Raw genomic sequence first — 26,035 nt, 5'->3', positions numbered from 1 at the left:
GCCCGCGACCGCCGCTACATCCGGGGACTGCGGCCGCGACGGCGGCGGCACCAGGGAGACCGGCGGCGGCCGGCAGCCCCCGCCTCCCCGCCTGCGCATGCGCTCCGCACGGGCGCCGCTGCGCAGCCGCGGGGCGGCGCCGCTCGAGCGCCCCCTGCCCCGCAGGTCCCGCGGCTCCTCCGCCGTGAGGTGATTTGGCGGCAGCAGAGGGAGGGGGTGTCGTTGGGGCTACGTCTGCCGCATCTCGCTCTTCCCTCTGTAATCTTACGCAGAATATGATCCTTCATTCGAAACTTTATTTTTCTTTCCCTCTCTGCGTTCTTTGACAACTTCTTGAAGGTATCCATTTGAAAGGAAGGACGTATCTGCACTAGACAAAAGATTACCTTTTTAGTCAGCAGGGAAATGGCTGCAAAAAGGCAGCCCAGCTGTTCTTGTGTCTTGAATATTTGTACAGTTTTTGTGCTTCCTTCCACTTTCGTAGGTACTCATACGGTTAGAAGAGTCCATGAGATCATTTCCTGGCTTCCTTTGTGGCCTTTTTCACACAACATGTAGCAGAACACCATAATACAAACATGTAGCCACCACACTACCATCGCGTCCCTCCCATCATCCATCCCTTCCTAACCCTTAACTAAAGCTAAAGAACACCGCCTTAATGCAAAGTTTGGCCCTGGCAACAGGCATCGCCAAGCAGCATTTGATTACTACTTCTACAGTGACTGCTGCTTTTGCAGGATGCCAACAGGTACTCCCCAGGGAAGTATGCAATTGTCAGGCAGCTTGGCTTTCTGGCAGATGCTTTTCCCCATATGGAAGCTGCTTGCAGCTCATACTAGCTTTTAGATTTGGTATGTGGAATTAGAATTAAAAGGGTACTCACGGCAGAATCTCCCAGGAATTCTGGATATTTCTTGATCTAACAAAAGCTCTATGTAGGATCTATCTAGGACCATAATGTTCACATCTACCACATTCTATTTTTCTAGGCTTTGATAGTCATTGGCAAGCATAAGATTCATGCATACAAAAGCATAACTAGGAGCACATTTTTATCACTTTTTGATAGGACTGAATAAAAAAAGTTTTTGCAATCAGTTATATGTGTGCCAGGAAAACCAGCAGAGTCCGAGCTGAGAAGCAGTGACAAGTCTTCTGCAGAGAATCTGAAGAATTCATCCCTAACATTTATGTTTCCAAGAATAGCATCTCCTATGGCACAGACCTTAGGAGGGACTGCTGCTGCAGTTCAGCAGCAATGCATGTGTGCAGGTGTTATCCCAGAGCTTCTTCTAATAATCCTTCCCCTGACCACACTTGCATGTCTATCCCAGTAGTCCCTGCCTCTCCTACTCACCAGCTTTTTCTGTTATAGGATTTACTTGTAAAAAAGAAAAACAGAATCTGTAAAGATACCTGGTTTATCTTGGAGGTGGTTTAGACATGTGAACACAAATACTAGCCGGAACCTAGCCTCTATGGGGTGAAGGTGAGCGCTCCCCTGACAGCTAAGAGGGAGTTCTCCATACGTTCAAAATACAGAGACTGTGTCATTTTGTTGGTGTGGCCAAAACATTTTAGAATCATACATTGTATCACCTATCCTGTACATCTGCTTGATATGTAACCAAGCAGTAAGGAAAAAAAGTTTTTAGTTCCTGGATCTTCTCTCCAAAATAGACTTCAAAATAACCAGTGCAAACCAGTTTCAGATGGAGGTTTACAAAGAGACAACAGAGAATAGAGAAGGATATAGCTTTGGTGTAAGATTTATTTTTCAAGTGATGTTGGTTGGTCATTAGTGGTCCTATCTAGTATTTTTCTACTATCCGCCACTGGAGCATATATCAGCATGGAAATCAGAACTGCAGTGGTTTGCAAAATAAGCTAATTCTGAATAAGCACCTAAAGGCTTTCTGAAACTCATAGAAAGATGAAGATGGAAGAACCAGAATTTGAGCAGCAAAAGCAAAAAGAGAGATTTGAAAAGAAGCCAAAGCAAAGCTAGAAATAAATGACTCAAGGAAAGGTAAAAACAAGATGGAGATGCCATAGGACATTGAATATAATTAATGTATTATGGCAAGAAAAGCAACAGATACAATATTTTGGGGTATGTATCCACATTCTGTTTAGACTTGGAAAGTAATACAATAAGGAAAGAACTCTTACTTTCCAATAGAAAAAAAAAAAACACATACAAAAAAAACTTGTTAGCTTAGGGCCTTTCTCAAGCAGAGAGGATTAGTTGATTGGTTGGTTAGTTTTGCAGACTAAATGCATGTGGCATTTTCAGTTGTCTCTAACAAGCCTTTGGTCCCAAAGCTCACCAGCCGAAGGCCTTACTTACCAGAACAGTGCTGCTATAATTAACCACTGCTGCCTCTGCGGTGAGGTAGAACTCACTTTGAACACCTCCAATAGTCATGACATAGCAGCTGGATCACAGGCTGGCAGAAGGGAATCCACGCTGCTCTAGGCATACTTGACTGTAATTACAAAGTCTTGCTAATATGCATTCAGTGTAGGAATCTTGATGCACAGAAAGAGCTACAGAACTAGTTCTCTTCTGGCTACCCAAAATTATGTATACTGCTGAATCACACCATCCTCCAGCTGGTGATTATGGTCTTTCCCACTACTTCCTGCCATTTTAGAGCAAACCAACAAGGCGCCATGCAAGAAGACCTCTGGTTTATGTAGAATTTAGCATTATGCATAACCTAATGACAACCCTTTATACTCCTTGTTATTGTTGGAGAACATATGGCCTTTTTGCAAGCCCAGCTGTTACCCTTGCAGAGGGTATGACAACCCTCACAGAGACACAGGAAACAGGAGTTTGGTGGTCATCCAGCCCATGAGGCAGTTCAAAGCCATTCCAGAGAGCTGCTTGTCTGAACTCTGCCCATTGCCTTGTGGTTCTGCAAAATGTCATGCTGCAACAGAGAATCTTAATATAAGTACTTCCGTGTATCGAAGACAGACTTTGATATAAGCTTTTCTGGACTGTCCTGTTTGACTAAAGCTGATTTTAATTCTCTGCTTTCCCCAAAACATTACTTTTTAATTCAGCTTTTTCCTGTGGAGGGAAAAAGAAGCATTGGGAAAAGGCGTTAGGAAAAATAAGCAACTGCCTTGATTTTGTTGAAATGTGCATACTCTTCTGTGTGGAACTCACTTGACAAACCCAGGAAGGTAGATGGAAATATTTGCAAACTAAGTGAAAACCCGCTTTACTGAAAAGTTTTGCCCCAAATGTCATTAAAAAAAAAAAAGTACATGAACATCTTCCACAGAAACCTCTGGTCCGATAAACATGCCACACATTTTTCGAAGTGAATAGAAAGAAAGGAGTTGTCCATATCTGTATCCTCTAATGCATATATTCTAGACTCTGAAGAACAAGTCATTAACTTTAGGCCACATCTTGTTTGTCTAGTTTTTGTAGGAAAAAAACACTAATTCCTCAGCCTCTGCTGCCATCACCTGGCTGTGTGTTATCCCCCATTGATGCACCTATCCTGTTTACTGTTGCATTGTATTTCCAGTTTTATTTACCAGATTCATCATCTATAACTTCCCCAATTTTCAGAAATGACATAAGTAATTGACACTGGTTTTTTTCCAAGTTTCTGCAGATTAAATTATTTTTACTGGCAGATAGTGAGCAAGCTGTCATACAACAGAGCTAGCAGTTTTGGTGGGTTTGATATTTTTATTATGCTACTGGTATCCCCTATGAATATGTTAATTACAACACATGTATTAGCTGCCAATGTCAATGTCACCGTTTCTTTCCATAACAAGTTCTATCTGCTACTCTCTTCTAAGAGAAACAACTGAGCAGAGATCATAAATAAATTACTTCATTCTCATACTGTGAAAATAAACTAATTTGTTGGAGATCTGCTAGAAAGAATGAAATGTCCCTCTATCTGAGTAAGACCTCATCATTCTGGAAAGCAAAACAAAATAAAACAAAACCACAACACTTTAGGATAAAGAATATCTTTTCCTTAATTAATTACCCCAGAATCTTCTCTTTTGAGTAACTTTTTTAAGGCTGAACTATTCTGAGCAAAAACAACATACCTGAAGAAGAGTATGTAATATAAAAGAATGTACTTCTGTTACAAATTCTCCTACTTCAGTGTACCTCAGTGAATTGAAGAACACATACCTACCTGACATTTCCAAGTGTTTATCCTCCAGTTGTAGGCCACCCAACTGGAAGCCAGCTTGGCAAAAAAGGACACCTGGGAGTCCTGGCAAACACCAAGTTGAACATGAGCCAGCAGCATGTCTTTGCAGCAAAGAAGGCTGATGGTGTCCTGGGCTGCATTTGGCAAAGTACCACCAGCAGATTATATAATTGAGGAAATCCTTCCCTTCTTCTCAGCGCTGGTGAGGCCATGCCTGAAGTACTGGGTCCAGTTCCGGGCTCCCCAGTACAAGAGAGACATGGACACATTGCAGAGATTTCATCAAAGACACACAAAAATGATAAAAAGACTGGAACGCCTCTCCTGTGAGGAGAGGCTGAGAGAGCCAGACTGTTCAGTCTGGAAAAGAGAAAGCTCAAGGGGATCTCATCAGTATTCACAAACTCCTGAAGGGAGGGTGCAAGAGGATGGAGCCAGGCTCTTTTCAGCAGTGCCCAGTGGCAGGACAAGAGGTGACTGGCACTAATGGGCACACAGTAGTCTAGCATTAGCACAGGTTGTCCAGAGAGGCTGTGGGGTCTCCTCCTTGAAGATCTTCAGAAGCCACCTGGACGTGGTGGTCCTGATCACTCTGCCCTGTGTGCCCCTGCTTGAGCAGGGGTTGGGCTAGATAGATCCAGAGGTCTCTTCCAACTTTAACCATTCTGTGATTCTGTCCTGTTTTTAAACTGGCAGGAAAACAAACGGTCTTCATGGGTAATTTTTGTTAAGAAATTAAATTAATCACATCCTTAGTCAAGCATAGAGTATAGGTCCTTCTTTTATCATGAAGGCTTTCAATATGCATGATGTAATGCCTGAAATATTATTTAAGCATTGAGTGATATGTATGTTTAATTTTAACAATCTGCTAAAGCAGTATCAAACACTGAGAACTAAAAGAGAATCTAAATGTTGTATGTTTTATCCTAAGTCCCAATCACAACTTAATGTAAACTTGAATTCTAATAAGATACCCAGTACACTCTGTCAGATCTGTTGAGCTCTCTATTTAATAAAAATACTGCTAGAAATATTCAAAAATAATAAAGCTGTTGCTAAACATACGTAAATAAATAATCTTTAAAATACATCTCATTTAAGTTTGTGTCTACTGCTAATAAATAACTTTAATCTATCATGCTAAAGAAAAATCTAAGGAATTGTCTAAAGGAAAAAGAGTCATTGGATGTATTTCTGAGTCTGCTGAATTCAGATGGAACCATACTGTAGTTGTGGACAGAACAAGAATTTACCAAGTATATACGGTAGTTTTTTACGCTACTATAAAGCATAAATAAAATGCTTTGATTTTGTGTTTGAAATTAAAAAAAAAATGCAAGTTTTTATCAATTTTGAAGTGTATATAAAGGAATTAAAATAAGTAAACAAAACTGAAAACGTTTCACCTTAAGCTATCAAAAAGATGCCTTGGAGTCAGCAGGAAATTTAACTTAGATTCAAAATTGAGCTCCACTGCACTCTTAGAAAAATTCTTAAGAAATATGTCCTCAGAGTCTTTACTTGCTTTACACTGAATTCAGTTTATTTTACAGTTTCATATTCTCAGTTTTCAGCATGTCATGGACTATCGTCTTTGGTTTCTGAACAAAACAGTCAATTTTTAAGTTAATTCACATTTCTGACAATTATAATCAACTATGCCTCACAGATTTTTAATTCTTCTGTGGATGTTTTAAATTACACAAAACAAAGTTTTATCACCATTATTTAGATAGTGATGAGTCACATTTGCCCAGTCTTCTACTAACTACAATCCCGTGTTCAGCAGTTTGTCAGCTGTATTCAAACATAGGGAATCGGTTTCATGTAGAGTAAATCCCACAAGAGGCCATCCAAGGGAAAAGAGTCTTGGGCAGCCTTCGTATTGCAACAGCTGTTGATGGTATCTTCATGCTAAGTTATGCAGTTGCATTTGTGCTCAGGATACGAGCTATAACTTGCAGAACTGAAATTCTCACCCTTTAATTGTAGGAAGGATAGTTAATGGAAAGTTGAATCAAATGATACAAAGCATAGTGTTCTTTGCGAATCCTATGTTTCTTCTAGCTTTGATGGCTGGAAAGCGTTGAGGAATATTCCCCGAAGTAATGAAGAAAAGTAGCATGGCAAAAAAAAATAAAAAGATCTAGGAGCATGAGGAAGTGAAGATAATGGCCTAAGTAGCAAGGAAAGGGGCAAACAGAAACAGCTATTCCTAATGCCACAATCATTGATTGATTTATTTGTTTTTCATGAACACCAAGAATAAAAACACATACGTATCTGGCTCTTTCCTGGAAAATCTGAAGTACCTCCAACATACGTGGACTTTATTATTTCACTACGTGATTCTCACTTTAAGGAAAGAAAAACTTATCATATGCATGAAGGCTTGAGAAATGCTGACTTGACCTTTCAAACATGTTTTTCTTCTTTCATTCCCCTGCTGATAATAAATTTCAGGAATGGCGAGAGCCCTCTTTCCTGCATTGATGGAAAACTTATCATATGGTTCAAACCTGGAGAAGGAGCTTTTAATGTATTCCCAAAATAGGTCAAGCTGACACAAAAAAATATTTTTCCCATTTTGCTTGATGAATGGTAAAATTAAACAAATGTCAAAAAAAACCCAAAAACATAAATAAAACCTCAAATTTAAAACCCTGAGGCTCGGTGTCACCTGTTTTCTCCTCAGAACTAGGCTGCACCACCTACCGGAATCATTTTCAAATCTGGGGATACAGAGAACTCTGCTGGAACCAACTTGCAACTGTAAGGATGTAACAACTCCTCCCTCCAACTCCAGATGGTCACAGAGCCACCTCTCTTTAACAAAAAAATTAAAAAGAATACCACTAATGTCACCTCCTAGTTAATAAATAAATACACAAATCAAGCTGTGACTCACCAATTTCTTCTGTAAAATATTATCTATTGCTTAAACAAAATAAATTCCTTCTGAATAAATCCCTTCTGTCTAATCTTCATAATTCATTGCAGCAGGGTTGATTCAATCACATTAGCAAACATTGGAGAGCACAGGGCAAATAGCAAGCATTTCTCAACGCAGGACTCTGCTCCTTTGGAAGGAAAATACAGTAAGATTTCAAAGCACTGTATTGATCACCTGATTTCTCCCCGCACACATCATTTGCAGTCACTAAATTACTTGGAAGTGGTTGTAGCATGAGCAGAATACAGTATTTTCTTTATCAGCTCTTCAAAATTTATCATAGGTCAAAAGATAAGTATTTGAAGACTTAAAAGAAAGTAACACTGGAACTGGATGGTGGGATAGGGATTACTTAAAGAAGTTAGTTGTTAACATTGCTGTTATTGACACTGTAGTGACATGCTTACACCCTAAAAGCAAGATGATGCCCTTCTCAGTACAGGCATTTGTTTCAGCTTCCCTGTGGCCTGTCACATATATGTCTGATGCTCTTAATACTCCCATGAGTAAGCAACATAGAAAGGGCAATGGTCGAAGACCAGCTAAACCGCATCAGCCTTTGTACAGGTCTAGATCTGGTCTTGTGAATACAATCTCTCTAGCTTAATGATCGAGGTGTTAAACTGCTGGATTTGTATTCCTCAGAGAGGTTCCTTTAACCACCAGCATCCACACTGCCTGCTTTTCAGTCACATGTCTGTATGTGCATTTATAAGCCTTCCATGGACACATGCTGTGTTCTCTTCTTTCTCAACCATTTGAGACTTTTCTTTAGTTTTTAGGTGACTCAAGTTTTCTTCAACTTCAAAGGCCTAGGACTTGAATGAGGACAGTCTGCTGCAAGCAGCAATCACTTTCCTTCATCAGAAGTAGCAGATCCCAATGCAGTCTAACACTGGGTCCTCAGCTCAGCCAAATGACTATCTCCAAAGGCTCCTAAACTCATCTTGTTGAAGTCAACACATTTCCAGAGTGAAGCTCTCTAGTCCAGCTGCTCACACCAGAGTTCCTTCACAGTAAGAGTTTTATCTCAAGTGTACAGCATGATACTCCGAGTCAATCAGGACCTGTCTATGGTTGTTCTCCACACACAGAGCAGAGAAAGTGCAATGCTGGTAACAAATTGTTTTCCACTCCTCCCATTTCCTTTTCCTGTAACAGGGCAAACAACAAAAGTCCAGATCCTTCCTACCTTCTGCTTACTGATCCCCATACTCCCTTCAAATGCTGCTGTACCCCCACATCTCTGAAAACTTCAGAGGCAGTAACATACTCCCACTTGTTTACCCTTATTAATAGAATATAAACTATTTTACATACTTGCATCATTCAAATTCTCCAGTGAAAAATCCTTAAATTGTACAAACTGCTTTTGCTTGGACAGAAAATGAAGAAAAGTAACAAATTTCAGCTTGTCAGACTGAACTGTAAAACATGCTGGACTTTTCCAAATACCACATCCCAGCTAGCACTGCAATCAGAAACAGACATTTCCAAAATCTCCAGATGTTACAGTGGGTTTTTACACTGTCGAATTAGGACTGGAATCCACTGGTTTGACCAATTGGTAGGAACATGGTAGAACTTTACATCAAGGAAAGCTAAAGTCACTTGTAGTATTTCCCTAAGCTCTAGGGCTCAATATCTAAGACAGCCCAGAGCTTTGCCCTCACCATTTCATGGTGAACAAGTCGGGACCAGAAATGTTTTCAAATTCTGTCAGAGCAGTGCCTCTCTGATAAGATCTGAGTAAGGAGAAGCAATAAGGTAGGCCACGCCTCATCTTCAGCTTTTACGTGCCTTTTCCTGTTTGTGTTTTTGTGATGATTCTCCAAGGTATAGCAAGACAACACTGCTAAGGTAAGCAGTGAAAGAGAACAACTAAATCTTCTTTGCAAGGAAAATTCTCAATAAACAAAGTCCGTCTTCCCCAATAGATCACGGAGCTGAGGCATAGAATAAGGAGCAGGAAGGTACTGCTATGTCCTGTGATGTGTGTGTGCACCTCCAACAGCAGATGCTCAGCTGCAGGACGTTTGTATTATCACAGGCATACACAACCTACAGCCTGGCCCAGCTTGCAGTGCAACCTTCCTCCGCCCTGCACTATAAAGGTGATGGTTCTTCACTGCAGAGTGGTTCAGGGCATGTACCCATTGCTCAGCAATGACCAAACCATCAGTGTGCTATTCACAGTGACAACTGAAACCAGGGCATGGGGAGGGCAGTGCTGGGCAGTGGTGATTCAAGTGATGGAAAATAATGTTATAAATTTTGATACATTGGCTAAACACAGTGCTCTGAACAGCAAAGAATATGCAGCCGTGCTTTCCATTCTGATAAAGGAATTTGAGCATAGGTTTCAAGATTGTTAAAAAAATCATCAATTTATGTTCACAACACCAATTTCAGTTGATACAAATACAATACCTGAACATTTTCAAATGGAATATATAGAGCTGCGATCAGATATTCAACTCAAAAATGTGATCCTGTCTCTCTACCAGACTTCTATAAGCCCTCTCTTACCAGAGGGAAATAGAGCTCACTTCACAGCCACACCTCATTCATGTCACCCCTTTTTGGAAGTACAACATCTGTTTTCAAGGCTGAAGCACAGGAAAAGTAAAATCTTGTCAAAAATCTCTGAGGAATACCTTGAGAGCTCACTGAGAATTGCAGCCACGTCATCGAACCAGAGTGATGCGTTAGTTTCACAAAAACAAGGTTATATATCCCACTAGTTTTACAGAGCTTTGAAATCTTACTGTATTTTCCTTTCAAAGGAACAGAGTCCTGCATTCTGAGATGCTTGCTATTTGCCCTATGCTCTCCAGTGCTTGCTATAGTTTTATATCACATAGCGTTTTATAGTTTTATAGTAAAATATAGTTTTATAATTTTATAAACATTTTCTTTAATGTTTTATGAAAAAAAATTAAAAATTAAAATTTTTGTTACTTATATATTAATGATATTGTACATTTTACGTGGGCTGCTCTGAAAGTAATGCCTCCTATTTTATGATGTTGGCCCGCAAGATCAGAGGCGATGTTGGTGGTGTGACAGTAGAGGCTGAACCTTCCCATCAATATCCCATTACGTGTTGTTGCTGTGTGACAGATGGCAGCAGAGTGGCAGTCTGACAGAATGGCGTCTGACATGGAAGTGTGGATGAAGCAACTGAGTGCCACTGAATTCTTCCATGCAGAAAAAAATGGCACCTGCTGACATTCACTGATGCTTGCTGAACATTGATGGAGACCAACTAGTGGATGTGAGCACAGTGAGGCAGTGGGTTTCAGCAGTGGTGACAGTGACAGTGGGTCACCTCCACTGGTACAAATTTTTATGAGCATGGCATGCAGGCTCTTGTTCATCGCTGGCAAAAATGCAGAGCTAATGGAGGTGACTATGTTGAAAACTATTGTTTTGTAGCTGAGAATTTGCTCTATCAAACGGTATTATTGTGCTCTTTGTATCTGTTGTTGTTTCCATGGAAATAAATAGGAGGCTTTACATTCAGAGTAACTTATGTATAATACAGCCCAAGACCTTCCTCTACACTCAATGAGGCCCAGGCAAGCCAAAAAGTTGGACACCCGTGTATTATCGACTGCACTCCTATGATCTTACCATGGAAAAATTAAGACACACTGCTACTTCAGCTGGAGAGGGAAGTGTCAGAGCAGGCAAACACGTGAGGGCCTCAATGCAGCAATCCATGCTGCTGGAAGCGAGCAGGCAGTGATCCCCTGGGGAGCTCCAGACTGCATCTGCTCCCCTCTGCTCTTCACTAACACCATGTAATGAAAGAGAGAGGTGGCAAAGCTTCCACACACTTCAGTCTCAAGTGAAATATTTCCACGGCTGCTGTGGATAAGCCAGTGCTGCACTTGGAAATCCCCAGCATCCCCTCTCCCTCCGGTACACTTGAGGACACTTGTCCTGCACAAATAATAGCGTGCTGGCAGGTGCAGTACCGCAGTCACTGTGTTTCCATACGTCGGCACCAGCTGCTCCCTCTCGCCCCGGCCCCAGGACGTCCCATGTGAGGGGAAAGCGCAGGGCTGAGGCACGCCAGGAAATCACCAGCCGCGGGCTGAGGAGCCCCACGGCCCGGCCCTGCCGCTTCGCGCGGCCCCCTCGGCCCCCTCCGCCGCCTCACACCGCCCCCAGCCCCCCCGGGGCGCCCCGGGCCCGGCGGCCGCCCGCTCCCCGCAGGCCGGGGCGGGCCGGGGGCGGGCCGGGCATGGCGCCGGCGGCGCTGTAACGCGGAGCGGTGCCCGGCGCCGTGCGCAGCCGGCGGGCAGTGGGAGCCGGCCGGCGGCTCCTCCTCCTCTTCTCTCCGGCAGTGGGCGGCGGTGCGGCGCGATGGACTGGCAGGTGCTGACCAGGGAGCTGTCCCTCTACCTGGAGAGCCAGGTCCGCGTGGGGCTTTTCGGCTCCGGCGTGGGCTTGTCCCTGGTGCTGGGCTTCGGCGTCGCCTACGCCTGCTACTACCTCAGCAGCATCGCCAAGGTGAGCGGGAGGGCGGCGGGCCGGGCTCCGCAGGTGTCCCACTGACAGCGTCCCGCGGCCCCGCGAAGGTCACCCCGGCCCCCGGCCCTGGGGTGGCCTGCAGCGGGCAGGGCGCAGCCTCCCCTCCCTCCCCGTGCCGGCGGTGCCCGGCGTCCTTGCGGCGGGGTCAGCCCGCAGAGGGCCCTTCGCCGCCGGGCCGTGGGGCTGTGGGGTAACCCCGAGCTTTGCTGCGCGGGCCTCCTGGTGTGAGGGGGTGCACGGCCTCCCACAGCCCGAAACGCGGCCGTGGGGCTGGAAGAGGGGGCCCGGCCTGGAGGGTGTAGGGTGAGGGGCTTTGCCTGACGGTGTCACCCAGTGCAGTGAGACAGGGAGCAGTGTCTTGGGAAGGGGCTGAGGAATCCCTTCTCTGATAAAGGGCCAGGTGTGGGGTTTAGGAGCAGTGCTGGTAATGAAGAAGTTCACTGCCCTTGTGTCTGCCCTCAGGGCCGGTTTAAGTTGGACTTGCTGCCACGTTTTAGGGCTCTGCCAATCTTGAACATCTGGTCAGGAGTGGTTTCACACATCATTTGGGTACAGTGAGCCTGATCCCATCTAAAGTGGCCCCGCGGAGTAATAGTGAGTGCCTCATTGAGCGTTTAACCAACAGAAAATACACATATGCAAAGATTTAAGGCTCGCAGAGACTTGCACGCTGCCACAAGCTCCCATAGAATTGCTGAGAACATTGCCTTCCTCTCCGTCAGAAAAAGAATGCTTTATTTTTATCAGAGGACTAAAGTAAAGGGTCAGGAGGACATGCTGCTGCTGCTGTATGTGTAATAGTTTTCTTCAAATCTTCTGTTATTGTCCTGCTACTGCCTGCATGCTGGAGAGTCAGTGTAAAAGGGAAGCTTAAGAAATATGGTTGCTAAAATATGAGTTGCTTGGTATGATGATTTCCACATTAATTGGAATTGAAGCTGTAAGAAATTTATCTGCATGCAGAGCATTATTAGAGGTGAGTACCAATGCAGTGTGTGCTGTAGTGTGAGGTGGGAGAGGGAGTGTCCTACCAGGTTAAAATAGGAATTGCAACAGCACAGTCCACATCCCTGGCTAAGCTTCATTTCTGCGTCATACAGGAGAATTGATGCAATACAGTCTTTCTCACTTGCAGTGGTACACTATGTTTTTGGTTCCTCAGGGAAAGGTATGATGCTGGTAGAAATAGAGCTGAAATAATGTATTATCAGAAATAGGTAAGGAATCCATCATGCTGAGTTTGTTTTCCAGTTGTACAATTTTGGCATTTCGTTTGGTTTTTGTTTACTTATCTCTTTACTGTGAAAGGAAAAAGTACTGTACGTAAATATATTAAAGAAATCAGTCTTCTGGGAGGATTTAAACAGACTTTTGTTGATTTATTACTTGTTCATTTATTTTTCTTCTGAATGCCCATTCCTGACTGTAGTCTCTCTTCCTAGAAACCCCAGCTGGTGGCAAGCAATGAACGTTTCTGCCGCTTCCTGGAAGAGTATTGTCCTGTTGTGACAGAAACTTACTATCCCACGATTTGGTGCTGGGAAGGTCGGGTGCAGACACTCCTGCGTCCCTTTATCACCTCTAGACCCCAAGTACATTACAGAAAGTAAGTGCCTTTCTTATGGAAAGTGACTGTTTGTGTAGCCAATGGTTACCTTACTCTGAGTCACAGCTACCATCACTGCTTAAGCTTGTGCCCATATATTTACTTCATGCTCATCTGTACAACTCTCTCCTAGGCTTGTAATCGTTTCTGACCTGGATTCAGTATGCTGTAGATTTAGAAAGTTAGGATTCCGCATGGCCCTATTATAGCTCAAAGAGTTTTGGAGCTCTGAAATACTGGTGTCAGTATAGGAACTGATGTGGTTGTACGTTCACAGACTGATTGAGGTTGAAAGGGACCTCTGAAGGTCATCTGGTCTAACCCACCTAGAGGTTGCCCAGGCCCATGTCACAGCAGCTTTTGAAGATCTCCAAGGAGGAGATTCCACAACCTGTGCCAGTGCTCCATCGCATTCATGGCACAGAAGTGCTTCCTGATGTTCAGAGGGAACCTCCTGTGTTCCATTTGTGCCCACTGCCTCTTGTCCTGGCACAGGGCACCACTGAAAAGAGCCTGGCTCTGTCCTCTTTGCTCCCTCCCTTCAGGTGTTCATACATGTTGATGACTACCCCTTTGAACTGAACAGGCCTAGCTCCCTTAGCCTCTCTTCACAGGAGAGATGCTCCAGGCCCTTCAATATCTTGATGGCCCTTTGTTGGACTCTCTGCTGTGTGTCCATTTCTCTCTTGTGTTGGGGGACCCAGAACGGGACCCAGCACTCCAGGTGTGGCCTCACTAGTGCTGTGTAGAATGGAGGGATCAACTCTCTTGACCTGATGGTGAGACTTTGCTCAGTGCAGCCCAAGATACCATCAGCCTTCTCCGTGGCAAGGGCATACTGCTGACTCACCTTTACCTTGGTGTTCACCAGGACCCCCAGGTCCTTTTTTGGCAGAACCGCCTTCTGGCTGGGTGACCCACAGCATGTTCTAATGCCTGGGGGTTGTTCTGCTCTGGGTATGGGACTTGGTACATTTTGTAGAACTGCATGCAGTTCCTGTGAACCCATTTCTCCATCCTATTGAGATCCCTCTGGATGGCAGCAGAGTCATCTGGTGCATCAAATATTCTGGTGATTGAGTGCTTTCATTTTGGAAAGGTAATGCTATCACTCTGTCTGTCCATTCAACCAGTATGTCCAACCTTAATCAAAGCATGGCTGCTCTCAGCCTGGTTCTGATTATATGAGACTTCTGGATTTTTCAGAGTAACTTTTACCTGTCAGGTTTATCTTGTGTTCTTTGATGCCTAAATTCTGAGAGGAAAGAAATTACATGTATTGTTTGTCCTTAGCTGATCTCTCTCACACAGAAGTGAGACTAAGTCTGGCACATGAGGCATTTGGCACAAGAGCTAAGGAGAAATACTTTTATGTTCCGGAACCTGGACGCAGCACAAGTTGTTTCAGCTCTGTTTGCATCGTAGAATAGATTTAGCATTTAGCAGCTTCCTTTAGTTTTAGTAACTAGGAAACATTTCAGTGGCATGGCCATGTCCACTTTTTGTAGCCCTGCTTGTATACTCTCTGTTTCAAGGTTTTTGAGGAAAGAAATATAGTTCCATGGGGCAAATTTGCACCATTTGAGATTGTGTTCGCAGTACACGCTAGCATTGCATCTACTGCCTATTACTGAAAAAGGGCAAAGCTGACCTTGTGAGTCCAAGATGGCTGATTAGCTTTAAAATCTGTAGTAAGTTCTATCAAAACTGTATTTTCAAGTGAAAAATCAAATGCGAAGAAGACTTAAATTGTGGTAGTTTCTACATTAACTCCCTCACACAATGTATTTGTTACCAGAGAAAAGGGAATATGCTGTATGTTTCTATTTAAAAAAAAAAAATTGAAGCCATCTTTGCATTGTTTAATGCATGCTTAGCTTCCTAGGATAGTATCACATTTGTTACATTCTTAAGGTATATGTTTTTAAGAGTTTGTGGTAGCAAAGTTGGTAGAGATACAGGGTGAAATTCTGGCTTCACTGATGCTGTAAAGATGTGTCAGTCTGTGTCCCATGTGTTAAAAACATAGCCAAATGTCATCCATTATACACACTGCTTCTTTGAGTAGAGGAAAAAAAACACGTGATAGATATTTAACACGCTGCCCCAAGTGCTATCAAAAGGTTCTCAGAGCACACAAAGGAAAAGAAAACTGTAGCACACAAGCCCACATAGAATAGGAGGCAGTGCCAAAAGCCACGTTAGTTACAAACTTCCACTACATCAAGAGCAAATGAGGAAAGGTCAGCTCTTCATTGACTGTAAGCTGGAGTTGTGCCATGAACTGACTGCACTAACTCACGTCACCTGGAGGTCTGATTCTTTGGGAATGGTGTATCTGTAAACACGCTCAGGTGGTACTTTTAGTGTTAAAACACAGTTAACAAAGCAGATTTCATACCTGGTAATTTTTACAGTTTAAGCGCTCTTACTAGGATGCATACATTTTAAAATCTAATCATGGTTGTCTTAAAATGTGCCTTTCAGTGAGCTCATTAGAACAGCAGATGGAGGACAGATTTCGTTGGATTGGTTTGATAATAATGACAGCTTATATTATCCGGATGCCAGCACAAGACCTACAGTCCTGTTATTGCCTGGTCTGACGGGAACAAGCAAGGAATCCTACATTCTTCATATGATCCATCAAAGTGAAACACTGGGATATAGGTGCTGTTGTATTTCATTACTTGTATTTTGCGTGCAAGATCAAATACGTGTATGTATGAGGCATCTTCCTAAAGCAAATGAGATTTAGGGAAATTAGTTTATGTAAGAAAGTATTAGAGGTAATAATAATAATAATCGCCAAATTATGTAACTGGCAGTAAATTCTAAAAGTCTGTTTTAGTATCTACAGATGTGCTCCAGAAATTGCAGTGAACACAAGCTATGTCTGCATAGGTCTTTGCTGCTGTTTCCTAAACTATAACATCAGCACTTGTGTACCTTTACGCTTCCTTGAGAAGGGATTTGTATTCAGCTTCACAAAGCCTTGTGTGGATGGATTGCTGGCAGCAGGCCTTGGAGGAGGTCAGCTGCTGAATGCCAGAACTGCCCGATTCAGTAGCCTTCAATTCCTGAGTGCAAAAAGGGAAGCCAACCCACTCGTACTGGTAATGCAGCAGGAAGAGGTTTGTCACCTCTTGATTGCCACCGCGTAATTTAGTTTTGTTATTAAGACTTCTGGTTAGAATTGGGTATAATAGGTGGATTAGTCAACGAGTAAATTCCTTTATGTAATCATATTCCTGCAACTGTGCTTTAAAATACGTTATCATTGTTCCAGGATCACTGCTTGAAATGTGGCGTTTTATAATTGCAGACTGGCTTCTGGTATTGACAATATGAAGTTCTTCAAGTATATATGAGTGTTTACGCTCATTTCTGGCTATTTGTTCTCTGTTTGGATATCCGGGTGACTGCTCTACTAAATTGTGAAAGTACAGCAGCACTCTTAACTGTTCAAACTGCTTTTAAAATCACTATCACTTCAAAACTTACCTGTAAACAGCACTAGAGGAAGAAAGACCATTTCTTTTTTTCTTTTTCCCAAAAGAAAAATCTGCATTTGATCACCTAGCAAAGGAAAATATAACATTAAAAAGGAGAACTTTAGGTTTTGTTTTTAAATTGCAGCTTTTGAAAAACAGCAAAACAAGGCATTTTTTCATGTCTTTAATCCATCTAAATGTGTATATTTTATTTAAGAAAGTTAATTCCAGTGACATGGTAGAGGAGCAATAGGAAAGTAAGATTTATTAAGAAAGCATATATTCTTAAGGTAATATATAACTGCTAGAAAATTCAGCAACTCCAACATAGAGAAAGCAGAAACTTTCTGACAAAAAAAAAGTCTTGCCCCCAGGATCTTGTACAAAATTTCTTGCTATTTCATAAAATGATGTCGATATGAGGAATGTCTGCGCATAGCTTTCCTGTTTCAGAGCGCTGCTTTAGGCTCAGCGCTGCACTGGCGTAACTTATAGCCCGTAACTGGCCAGCTCTGAGTGCAGGCAGAGCAAGATCCGTGCACTGTTGTCAGGAAAGCCGTGCAGTTCTCATCCTGCAGTCTGACCTGGACTGACAAATCACAGAGTTCACTTAAAGTCACACTGACTTCAGTGAAATCCCATTCTGGTATAAAGGTCATTCTGCACCTGTCAGATTTCAGCATTTGTAGAACAGTAAATGTTTATGTGCTGAACTTACCCATAGAACTGGCTTGTATTTCTTTATGTATTTTCATTTGTGTCTGTGCATTATTTTTTTAGATGAACAAACAATCTAGGTAATTGAATTTACTTTCTCAATTTTTAGATGTGTCGTTTTTAACAATCGAGGGATTGCTGGTGAGGAGCTTCTGGTAAGGATGAATGTTAAGATAAACATCTCTCATGTGTAATCGGTATATATGTAACCATCAGTGTCTATTTGTAAGGCTCTATTTAAATGAGAGAAGCTCATAGTGTATGTTGAAAATGCAGAGAAGAACATCTACTCATCTGGTAGATCAACAATGGGCAGATATCATATTTTACTTTAAAACTCAGGCACCAACTGGTCAACCCAAAATTGTTTTAACAGTAGGAGCAGTGGTAATTACTTCTACAATTGCCAGTATCAATGTAAGCTAAATTTTGATACGGTTAAAACGTTATGCCATTAAAATTGATCTGTATTACGTGTTACTGAATTAATGAAGCAGATTTATATGGAAAGCCCTACCTAAAAATTAAACGTGTTCTTCTGTATTTCTCTGCGATTATGACACAAACTTAGCTACAAAATAATTTTGCTGTGTGTCTGAGACACACATGTCACGTTTGCCTAGAAATAACTGGCAGTCTCACAGATGATGAGATTGTGAAGCTAAACGTTTTCTGCAGCTGGGCGCAAGGCGTGGTGAAATACTGCTGAATAAGCTTTGTTTCTTCATATGCGTTTTGTTGAGAGTTTTGCAGCTGGTGTGAGCGTGCATAATACTCAGCATTGTTTTGCATTTTTTAATTCCCCGGTTTCAAACTTAAAAAGCTCTGAATGTTTTCCTGTAATCAGATAAAATATTTCAATGCAAATATTGCCATGCTAGAGTAGTTTTCTGCATGCTTCTGGAGATGGATCTACAAAGCAGTTTTGTGACACACAAAGTCCTTATTGATGAATTTGTGAAGCACTAACAGAAAAGATCTCTTGTTTAGGTGCATTGTGTGTAATTTAGTGTAATCGGATTTACATATTTAAGCATTATAAGATCTTACTGTGAAGCAAAACAGCTGAAACTGTAACTTTTTCTGTAAGGGGGTTTCTACATTTCAATATGAAATCCCCGGTTAATGAGTTTGAAGCATGGTTGAGCAGCACAGTAGAAATTAGTCATGCGAGTAATTATTTTTCTCGTCTCTTTAAAGATGGATGTAAATTTACACTGTGATAGCTATAGAGGGAATCGGTTAAATAAATGAGGTTTTTTTTTTTAATTAAAAGTTACTACAAATTATTGTTATGGAATAATCAAATACTAGATATCCAAAGCCAATGTGAGCTAAGACATTGCCTTAAAATACCTTTGTACGATTGGTAGGTATCCTGATAAACATATCAGGAATTAACTGAAATTAAATAGTTTTATAAACTATAGTTTTATAAACTATAGTTTTATAACTTTAGTTTGTTATAGTTTTATAAACTTCTAATATACTTTCACTTGACTATGTTAGACCTTAGTTACCAAAAATAATCTATTTTTCTTTGTAAACTTGACAATTTAATTAAAATAAAACACATTCACACCACTTATAATTAATAGGATGTAATAAAGGGCACAGTGATTCATGTGGATGAGAATTGGAAATGCAACATTAATGGAAAACATCTTCAGTTTTAATTATCCAGATTTAGCTTTTCTCTCCTTTTTTTTAATCTTTTACTTCAACATTTTAATATTCATGTTAAATGTACTTTAAGTAATTAGCTTCCTCTAATTAAACTTGTTAAAATTGTCCACAAATATCCAGGCTGTTTAACCGAAAGCAATTTGAAACAACAAAAGCAAAAACAAAAAAAGAAAAAAACCACAACACCTTAAAATACAGTGTTGCTTCAGGCAACGAAAATAAAATCAGTTAATTTAAAATTGAATACTTTTATAGTTAGTTTTAATGTTTTTACTGAATTCTGGCAGGCTAGCCACTACCTTGAGTTAAGTCAAGATCACCAACACGTTTAGTAACAACTACAGTGTTAAAATCTCTCTTTTTGTAGAAGTAATTTAGAGAACATCATTAGAAAAAAAAAAAATCACTGTGATTCCTGCTGTTCCTAAAACTATTTGTCTCCCTTACACTGCTCCAGAAAGTCTTCAGATTGTGGCCTGTAGTAGTTGTCTATGCAGGTGAGGCTCAAAAGCTATGCTTATCCTTCAGGTAAGCAGGGAGGGGGTTATCCAAATCCCAGTGATTGGCAGTGGAAGGGATTCCACATTCCAGTTCAAGATCTGAAGAGTTGCTGCTGGTAGGTAGAGAAGGGTTAATATATATGTTCCATTGCTTTTGTAATAGAGTATGGTAGTAAATTAGGTAAACTGCAGTGCTGAATTTTTATTTATTTGCTCATATTGTGTATAGAATCTAAATATAGTCTACTTTTCAAGTTCGAGCTGACAGAACTTGAAATCTAGTATTTTCTTTGGCATTTGAATGTGAGTGAAGATGGTCAAATTGTCATTATGACTTTTTTTTTAGTAGTAAATTATAGCCTTTATGATATGTTTTCATTTCCTTAGGTTATCCTGAAAATACTGGTGCCTATCTAGTTTTATCTAGTTTAGCTAGTGACTCCATGGTCAAATTTCACCTAATGATTTGATAGTTGCAGGTAGTGAACATCTTTATTACTTATTTTATTTTGTAGTGGTAGCAAACGTCTCCTTCGTCCACCTCCTCCTGAAATGCTTGGGTTTCTATTTGCTATTTAGTGCACTTTCAGAATAAATGTTAAATTTATCTTGTTATATAAATGTCCCACTGTACAGTTTGCTTTGTCCTTAAAGGCTGATAAAAAAGCTTATGATGGCATTTTTCCCTATGACTCCTTACAGACTCCAAGGACTTACTGCGCAGCTAACACGGAGGATTTGGAGGCAGTTATTCATCACATACACAACTTGCACCCCTCAGCTCCCTTCATGGCAGCAGGTGTTTCTATGGGAGGGTAAGGTATAATGTAACAGATCATATTTGTGATCTTAATAAGTCTGTTACAGTATGATTGTAAATTATTATTCTTATGCAATACTTACTGCAACTAATTTTGGTCTGTCTGTACTTGTGAATAGTCAAGTCTTAGAAGCTTAACGCCTTTGAGGCTTCTAGCTCTGTGTCAAGGCAGAAAGTGGCCAGTATTCAAAAGTTGGTTGGGGGAGAGCAGGAGGACAAACAAGGAACACAGACAGATTGACAGAGAAACAGGTGGGCTATACAATCTGTGGAAGCTATCATCTTTGGAACAAAGGAATACAAAATAGAAACTAGAGCTAACATACCATGTTTCTTAGCAATCTCAACAAGTTTTAAAAAGATTTTCACTCTGCCAGGGTTCTGCAGTGTGTGGGTAGGTTGTGCTGGAAGAGATGTGAGTATCTGCTCTGTCTCCCTCAAAAGCAAGAAGTAGTATTGTTACTGGAGCCAGTATGGGTTGATTTTAGCATGTGGCGTTAAGACTTGCTGTGTCCTGGCTTGTGTCCAAAAAGCATAGCTAGAACAGATAGTGATAGATCAGTTGCTAGAAAAATCACTGCTAGAGAGTAGGAGAAATGCTCAGACAGCCTCTTAAACAAAAATTGGAGGAGAAGAGAGCTTCCATTAGAAATTCTGCAGGCACAGTGGTAACTTTGAGACTTCTTTGTCGTGAGTTTGGAGAGTGGGCAGATAATAGACCTGCGCGTTGACATTAATCTACTAATGACTTGTAGGAGCTTTGGGATAAATATGGGTTTATTCAAGCATTGTAGTTATTAATTAAATCAGGAACTTGGAAGCCTTTTGAATCAGTTAGGCCAATCGTTTTCCATTGTTGTTGTTGAAATTTTGCCAGTGTATTCAGTATAAAGAGATATGAACCTCTTCAGTTTGTCAATGTCAGTCTTTCTGGAAAGTCCAAAATTGGGCCTGTTACTCCAGATACCACCTCAAAGTGCCAAGTACAGGGAAATAATCGCTTGCCTAGACCTGCTTGTTTTGCTTGTACTAACATAGCGCAGCATACTGTTAATCTTCATTGCTGCAAGGGTGCATTGCTGATCTGTGTTCGGCTTGCCCAATTCTTTTTCAGCAACTCTTGCCATTCTTTCTCCAGTCACGAATCTGTCTTAGGTGTAAGACTTTGCATTTGCCTTTGCTGAACTTCACGAGGTGTCTGCTAGTCCATTTCTACAGCCTGTTGAGGGCACTCAGAATGGCAGCTTTGTCTTTTTGCATCTGCCACTCCCCACGGTTTGGCCTGCAAGCCTACCAAGGCTGTAGTTCATCTCATTATGCAGTTGCTAATGCAGGTGTTACGCAATATTGGCCCCAGTATTGATCCCCAAGGAACATCACTAAGCAGGTCCAACCCCTTCGGTTGTGGATTTCATGTTCCTGATCACAGCCATCTGAACCTAGACATCTAAGCCAGTTACAGGTCACTTATTAATACTCTGTCCCTCCACTGGCTACATGGAGGCTATGGAAGACTGTCAAAAGCCCTGCTAAAGTCAAAGTAAGCAATGTCCTCCCCTTCCTATAATCACTGAAAGTGATCAGCTTATTAGAGCAGGCAGTCAGGTATGCTTTGTCCTTGGTAAGTAGATTTTGGCTGTTACTGGTCACCGTCTTGATCTTCATGTGCTTGGAAATGGTGTCCAGATGACAGTCCCAAAGTTAGGCTGACCAGACTGTATTTCTCCTCCTTTTTTTGTAGAGTGTGTGACATGTACTTTTTTCCAGGCATCAGGAATATCTTATAGCTGCTGCAACATTTCAAAAGTGATGGCAGTTTCACAAAGACCTTGGCTGTCTCCTTCTGGAGCATTGGTGCACCACGCTTCATCCCATGTATGTCCGGTTTGCATAACTGAGCCTCACTCAGTCTTCCTCTTCCATAAGTAACACTTCCTTCTCCCATACTCTGCCACTAGGCAAAGGGACCTGGTAGGCCTGAGAACAGACTTAACTTTAGCAGTAGAGACAGAAAATAAAAGGCACTCTTGGCCTTTTACAAATGTTTTGTCATAAGGTCCCCTGCTCTGCTGAGTAGTAGGTCGAGGGAGGAATGCAGGTCGGTCAGCCTAACCTCATTCTTTGAGGAGATCCTCTGGAAGCCATTTCCCATCACACAAAGGATAAGAATGAGACTGGATTTATCAAGGACAAAGTGTGCTTGAATGATCTGCTTGCCTTCTATGATGATATGACTGGCTTCACTGTTGAGGGGTAAGGAGTAGATGCTGTGCTGAGCCTTTCTTTTGGTACCAGTGTACTTAGAGAAGCCCCTCCTGTTCTGCACGTTCCTTGCTAATTCCAATTCCAGCTGAACTTCAGGTTTTCCATACAGCAACTCCTGCATGCTTGGGCAATGACTATATCTCCCTGGCAGACAGCTCCCCACCCACCTCCACCTTCCACCTTCAGGATATTTTTTTTAACTCAATCAAAAGTCCACATGGGGACTGTCTCCATACTTCAAAATTAATTGGAGCGCTTACACGTTTAAAATTAAGCAGGAGCAGAGATTTCACCAGGAGCACATTGCGAAAATCATCTGCTTGTCCTAATCTTACAATATTTTTCATTATTTATCCTTTTTCAAATTTTTCTGAATTTCAAGTTAAGTTATATAGGACATATTTGTCCATTTGAGAAGAAAAATAAACATTCACTTCACAAAGATATAAATGTAAATGATCATCAGATCTTTAGTGCATATTATTTTGGTAAGGTACTTTGTTTTCTAACACAAATATTCCTAAACCTTCTCTCCACAACATATGTTCTGCAAATTCTGTAGGAAGTGGTTTCTGCTACTACTGCAACATTTTTTATTGGTTTATGGCTCAGCTTTCTTCTTGGAGTATATAGACCCATGGCTCATAGGTTTCTCCTCTTCTGCGAGTGAGAGGGAGTAACCCTACCTAGCCCCTATATGTGTCACAGGCAACTTTCCTCATTGGGTTTAACTTGAGTAGTTTGCAGGTATGCGTTCCCAAGCACCGTTAGTTATTCTTTTCCTGCTGGTTCCTACCAACTGGTGAGTAGGCAGGAACCTACATCTCCCTTCTGCACTGCTATCCTGCAATTTGGTGGGTAGTGTGCAGGGATAAATTCTCTGTGATGGCAGGCTGGTTCACACTGTCATTGCTATAGGCTGCTGTTTCCCAAAGTACGACAGATGAAGCCAAGGTATAGAGTGTTGGTGATCCAGGAAGCCATATTAAGTTGTGGAGCTTCTAATGTTTTAACTTAAAGACTTGGCATTAAAATGCTGCTTGGAAGCCTTGGGGTATCAGGCAGTAAAGTAAAACTTTCAATTTTTCTGTTGTTATTTTTCTTTTACTATCTTCTTGCTAATTTAATTTTTCATCATCTGAAGGGTCAGGTGCTCATGAACTCTCTCTTTTTTCCAACTCAGTTAAACATCAGCAGTACAGACTGTGAGTTGCAATTGGTCAGAAAGGCAAGATTTATACTATTTATTTGGCTCATAATTTTGTTAGTTTTATTAATTATCTACCACTTCATTCTTTACATGTTTTCTGTTAAAGAAAAGGAGCTGTGTTATCTCATATGTCTGAAGTGGGGTAAAGGTATTACCTTCAACTCCAAAGACAGCTTCCTAATGATGCAAGTGTGCCAGGGGTGCATTTATGAGGCAGACTGATCAGATTTGCTGGCTCAGGAAGTCTAAGAGTTGTAAAATTGTAAAACATACTAACAGTCAAGAATACCTGTTTTGTGAGTAAGGTACATTTGCTTGACCTTTTCCTCCTCTCCAGTGATATAAATAAGACTAGTACATATCTCTTTATTTTTAAATACACTTCTGCCCGCATCCCACACAATACTCTCAGTTCCTTTCTGATTGTAGAGAGAGAAAGCAAACTTCATGAGTCATATGTTGATGATGTTGACTACTTTTTAGAAGTATTAGGCACAGCTGTAAGGTTCATGCAATAAAATGTAAGGAAAAGCAGACAAAAAGGTGGCTGATTGTTATATTTGCTTTGCACTGAAGCAAACATCTTGATAGTATATATGTTTCTGTTTTTCATTTCTGTTTGTAGCATGCTTCTTTTAAATTACCTGGGCAAAACTGGCAGAGACACTCCTTTAATGGCAGCTGCAATTTTCTCTGCGGGTTGGAATGTTTTTGAATCTGTAGAATCTCTGGAGAAGCCACTAAACTGGCTTCTTTTCAACTATTACTTGACTACTTGTCTACAGTCCTCTATCAGCAGGTGAGTTGCCTTCTAAACTATTTGGCAAGATGGAAGGATGTTAGCATAAGATCTACGGCAGGTACAATAATACTGGCAAAATTAATGCTGTAACAACATTTCACAAAGTTGTCCTGTGTGCGTTCTTCTATGGGCTTTGAAATCAAAGGAATCTTTGCAAGAAAAATTGTCATCAATGTGACTAAATTTATCTGCTCATCAAGGGAGTCAGCAGAAGACTAATGTACTTCTGGATTTATCGATGAAACTAAGCAATTTAATTTTTTAGACATCAGCACATACAGAGTTTGAGTTGTATATTTATGTATGTGTATTTATGTATACTAATTATTTTCAGTCAGCTTTGACTGCAGAAGCATGGAGAGGATTAGTTCATCCTTTGCTTTGTAAAATTAGGTTGTATTTTGTATTTCAAATATTTAATTCTCTTATCTTTGGCATCTTTCTTGTGACTCATGCAGATTTTGACTATGTTGCTGGATGTGCCTGCATATAAATGAACAATTCTTTTGCTCTTGATTTCCAGGCAGATTTTTCATGTGATAAAATTAAAAACAAGCATTTCTTGATAGGGAGTTATCTCTGCAAATGTATCTGTAGAGCCGAGGACTTCTACATCTGTTTATGTAGCCCTCCAATTTTTATCCCTTTCTCTTTAGGCATCGACAAATGTTGGAGAAGTTATTTGATATGGATCTCGTGATGAAGGTATGCAAAAATGTTTCTTCTGCTTTAGCTTGATGGTGTTTTCCAAATGCTGATGTAACTCCCTGTTTGAATTCTGTATTTCAGGCTAGAACTGTTAGAGAATTTGATAAACAGTTCACTTCAGTCATGTTTGGCTACCGTACAATTGATGATTACTATGAAGATGCCAGCCCATGTCGCAAGCTGAAGTCTGTAGGCATTCCAGTGTTATGCCTAAACTCTGTGGATGATGTTTTCTCACCAGGTCATGGTAAGTTTAGCTTTTTTTGAATATATTTCTCTATTTGTGCAATCCTTAAGATAAAGCATAAAGGTCTGAGAATGAACTCTGGGTGAGGTTGTATGTAAATATTACTTGCACACAGGATCACGACCTCCAGGAGTGGGTCAGTCTTGCAGTTTACTTAGTATAAAACACATTGTCATGGTTTTATGATTTTCGGTTATTGGTATTCCACATCATAACATCATGTAGTGGACATACCTAGTCCTCAGAAGAGAAGGACTACTACAGTCCCCACGGT

The 26,035-nt window shown here is 41.2% G+C and overlaps 1 protein-coding gene across 1 annotated transcript in view; it reads left to right on the top strand.

Annotated features, from left to right (window-relative positions):
- ABHD3 (abhydrolase domain containing 3) overlaps positions 11,418-26,035 on the top strand; it is a 23,132-nt gene continuing 8,514 nt past the window's right edge. The window contains exons 1-8 of the mRNA XM_021388209.1: positions 11,418-11,685; positions 13,149-13,312; positions 15,800-15,982; positions 17,633-17,678; positions 20,412-20,524; positions 24,630-24,803; positions 25,463-25,511; positions 25,596-25,761. Of these exons, the coding sequence (XP_021243884.1) occupies positions 11,539-11,685; positions 13,149-13,312; positions 15,800-15,982; positions 17,633-17,678; positions 20,412-20,524; positions 24,630-24,803; positions 25,463-25,511; positions 25,596-25,761 (1,042 nt within the window). The 5' untranslated portion in view covers positions 11,418-11,538. The remainder of the gene's footprint in view (positions 11,686-13,148; positions 13,313-15,799; positions 15,983-17,632; positions 17,679-20,411; positions 20,525-24,629; positions 24,804-25,462; positions 25,512-25,595; positions 25,762-26,035) is intronic.

This window comes from Numida meleagris, chromosome 2, assembly GCF_002078875.1.
Source record: "Numida meleagris isolate 19003 breed g44 Domestic line chromosome 2, NumMel1.0, whole genome shotgun sequence".
Taxonomy (NCBI): domain Eukaryota; kingdom Metazoa; phylum Chordata; class Aves; order Galliformes; family Numididae; genus Numida; species Numida meleagris.
Note: the sequence above shows the minus strand (reverse complement) of the source record. Positions and strands in the feature narration are given on the sequence as shown.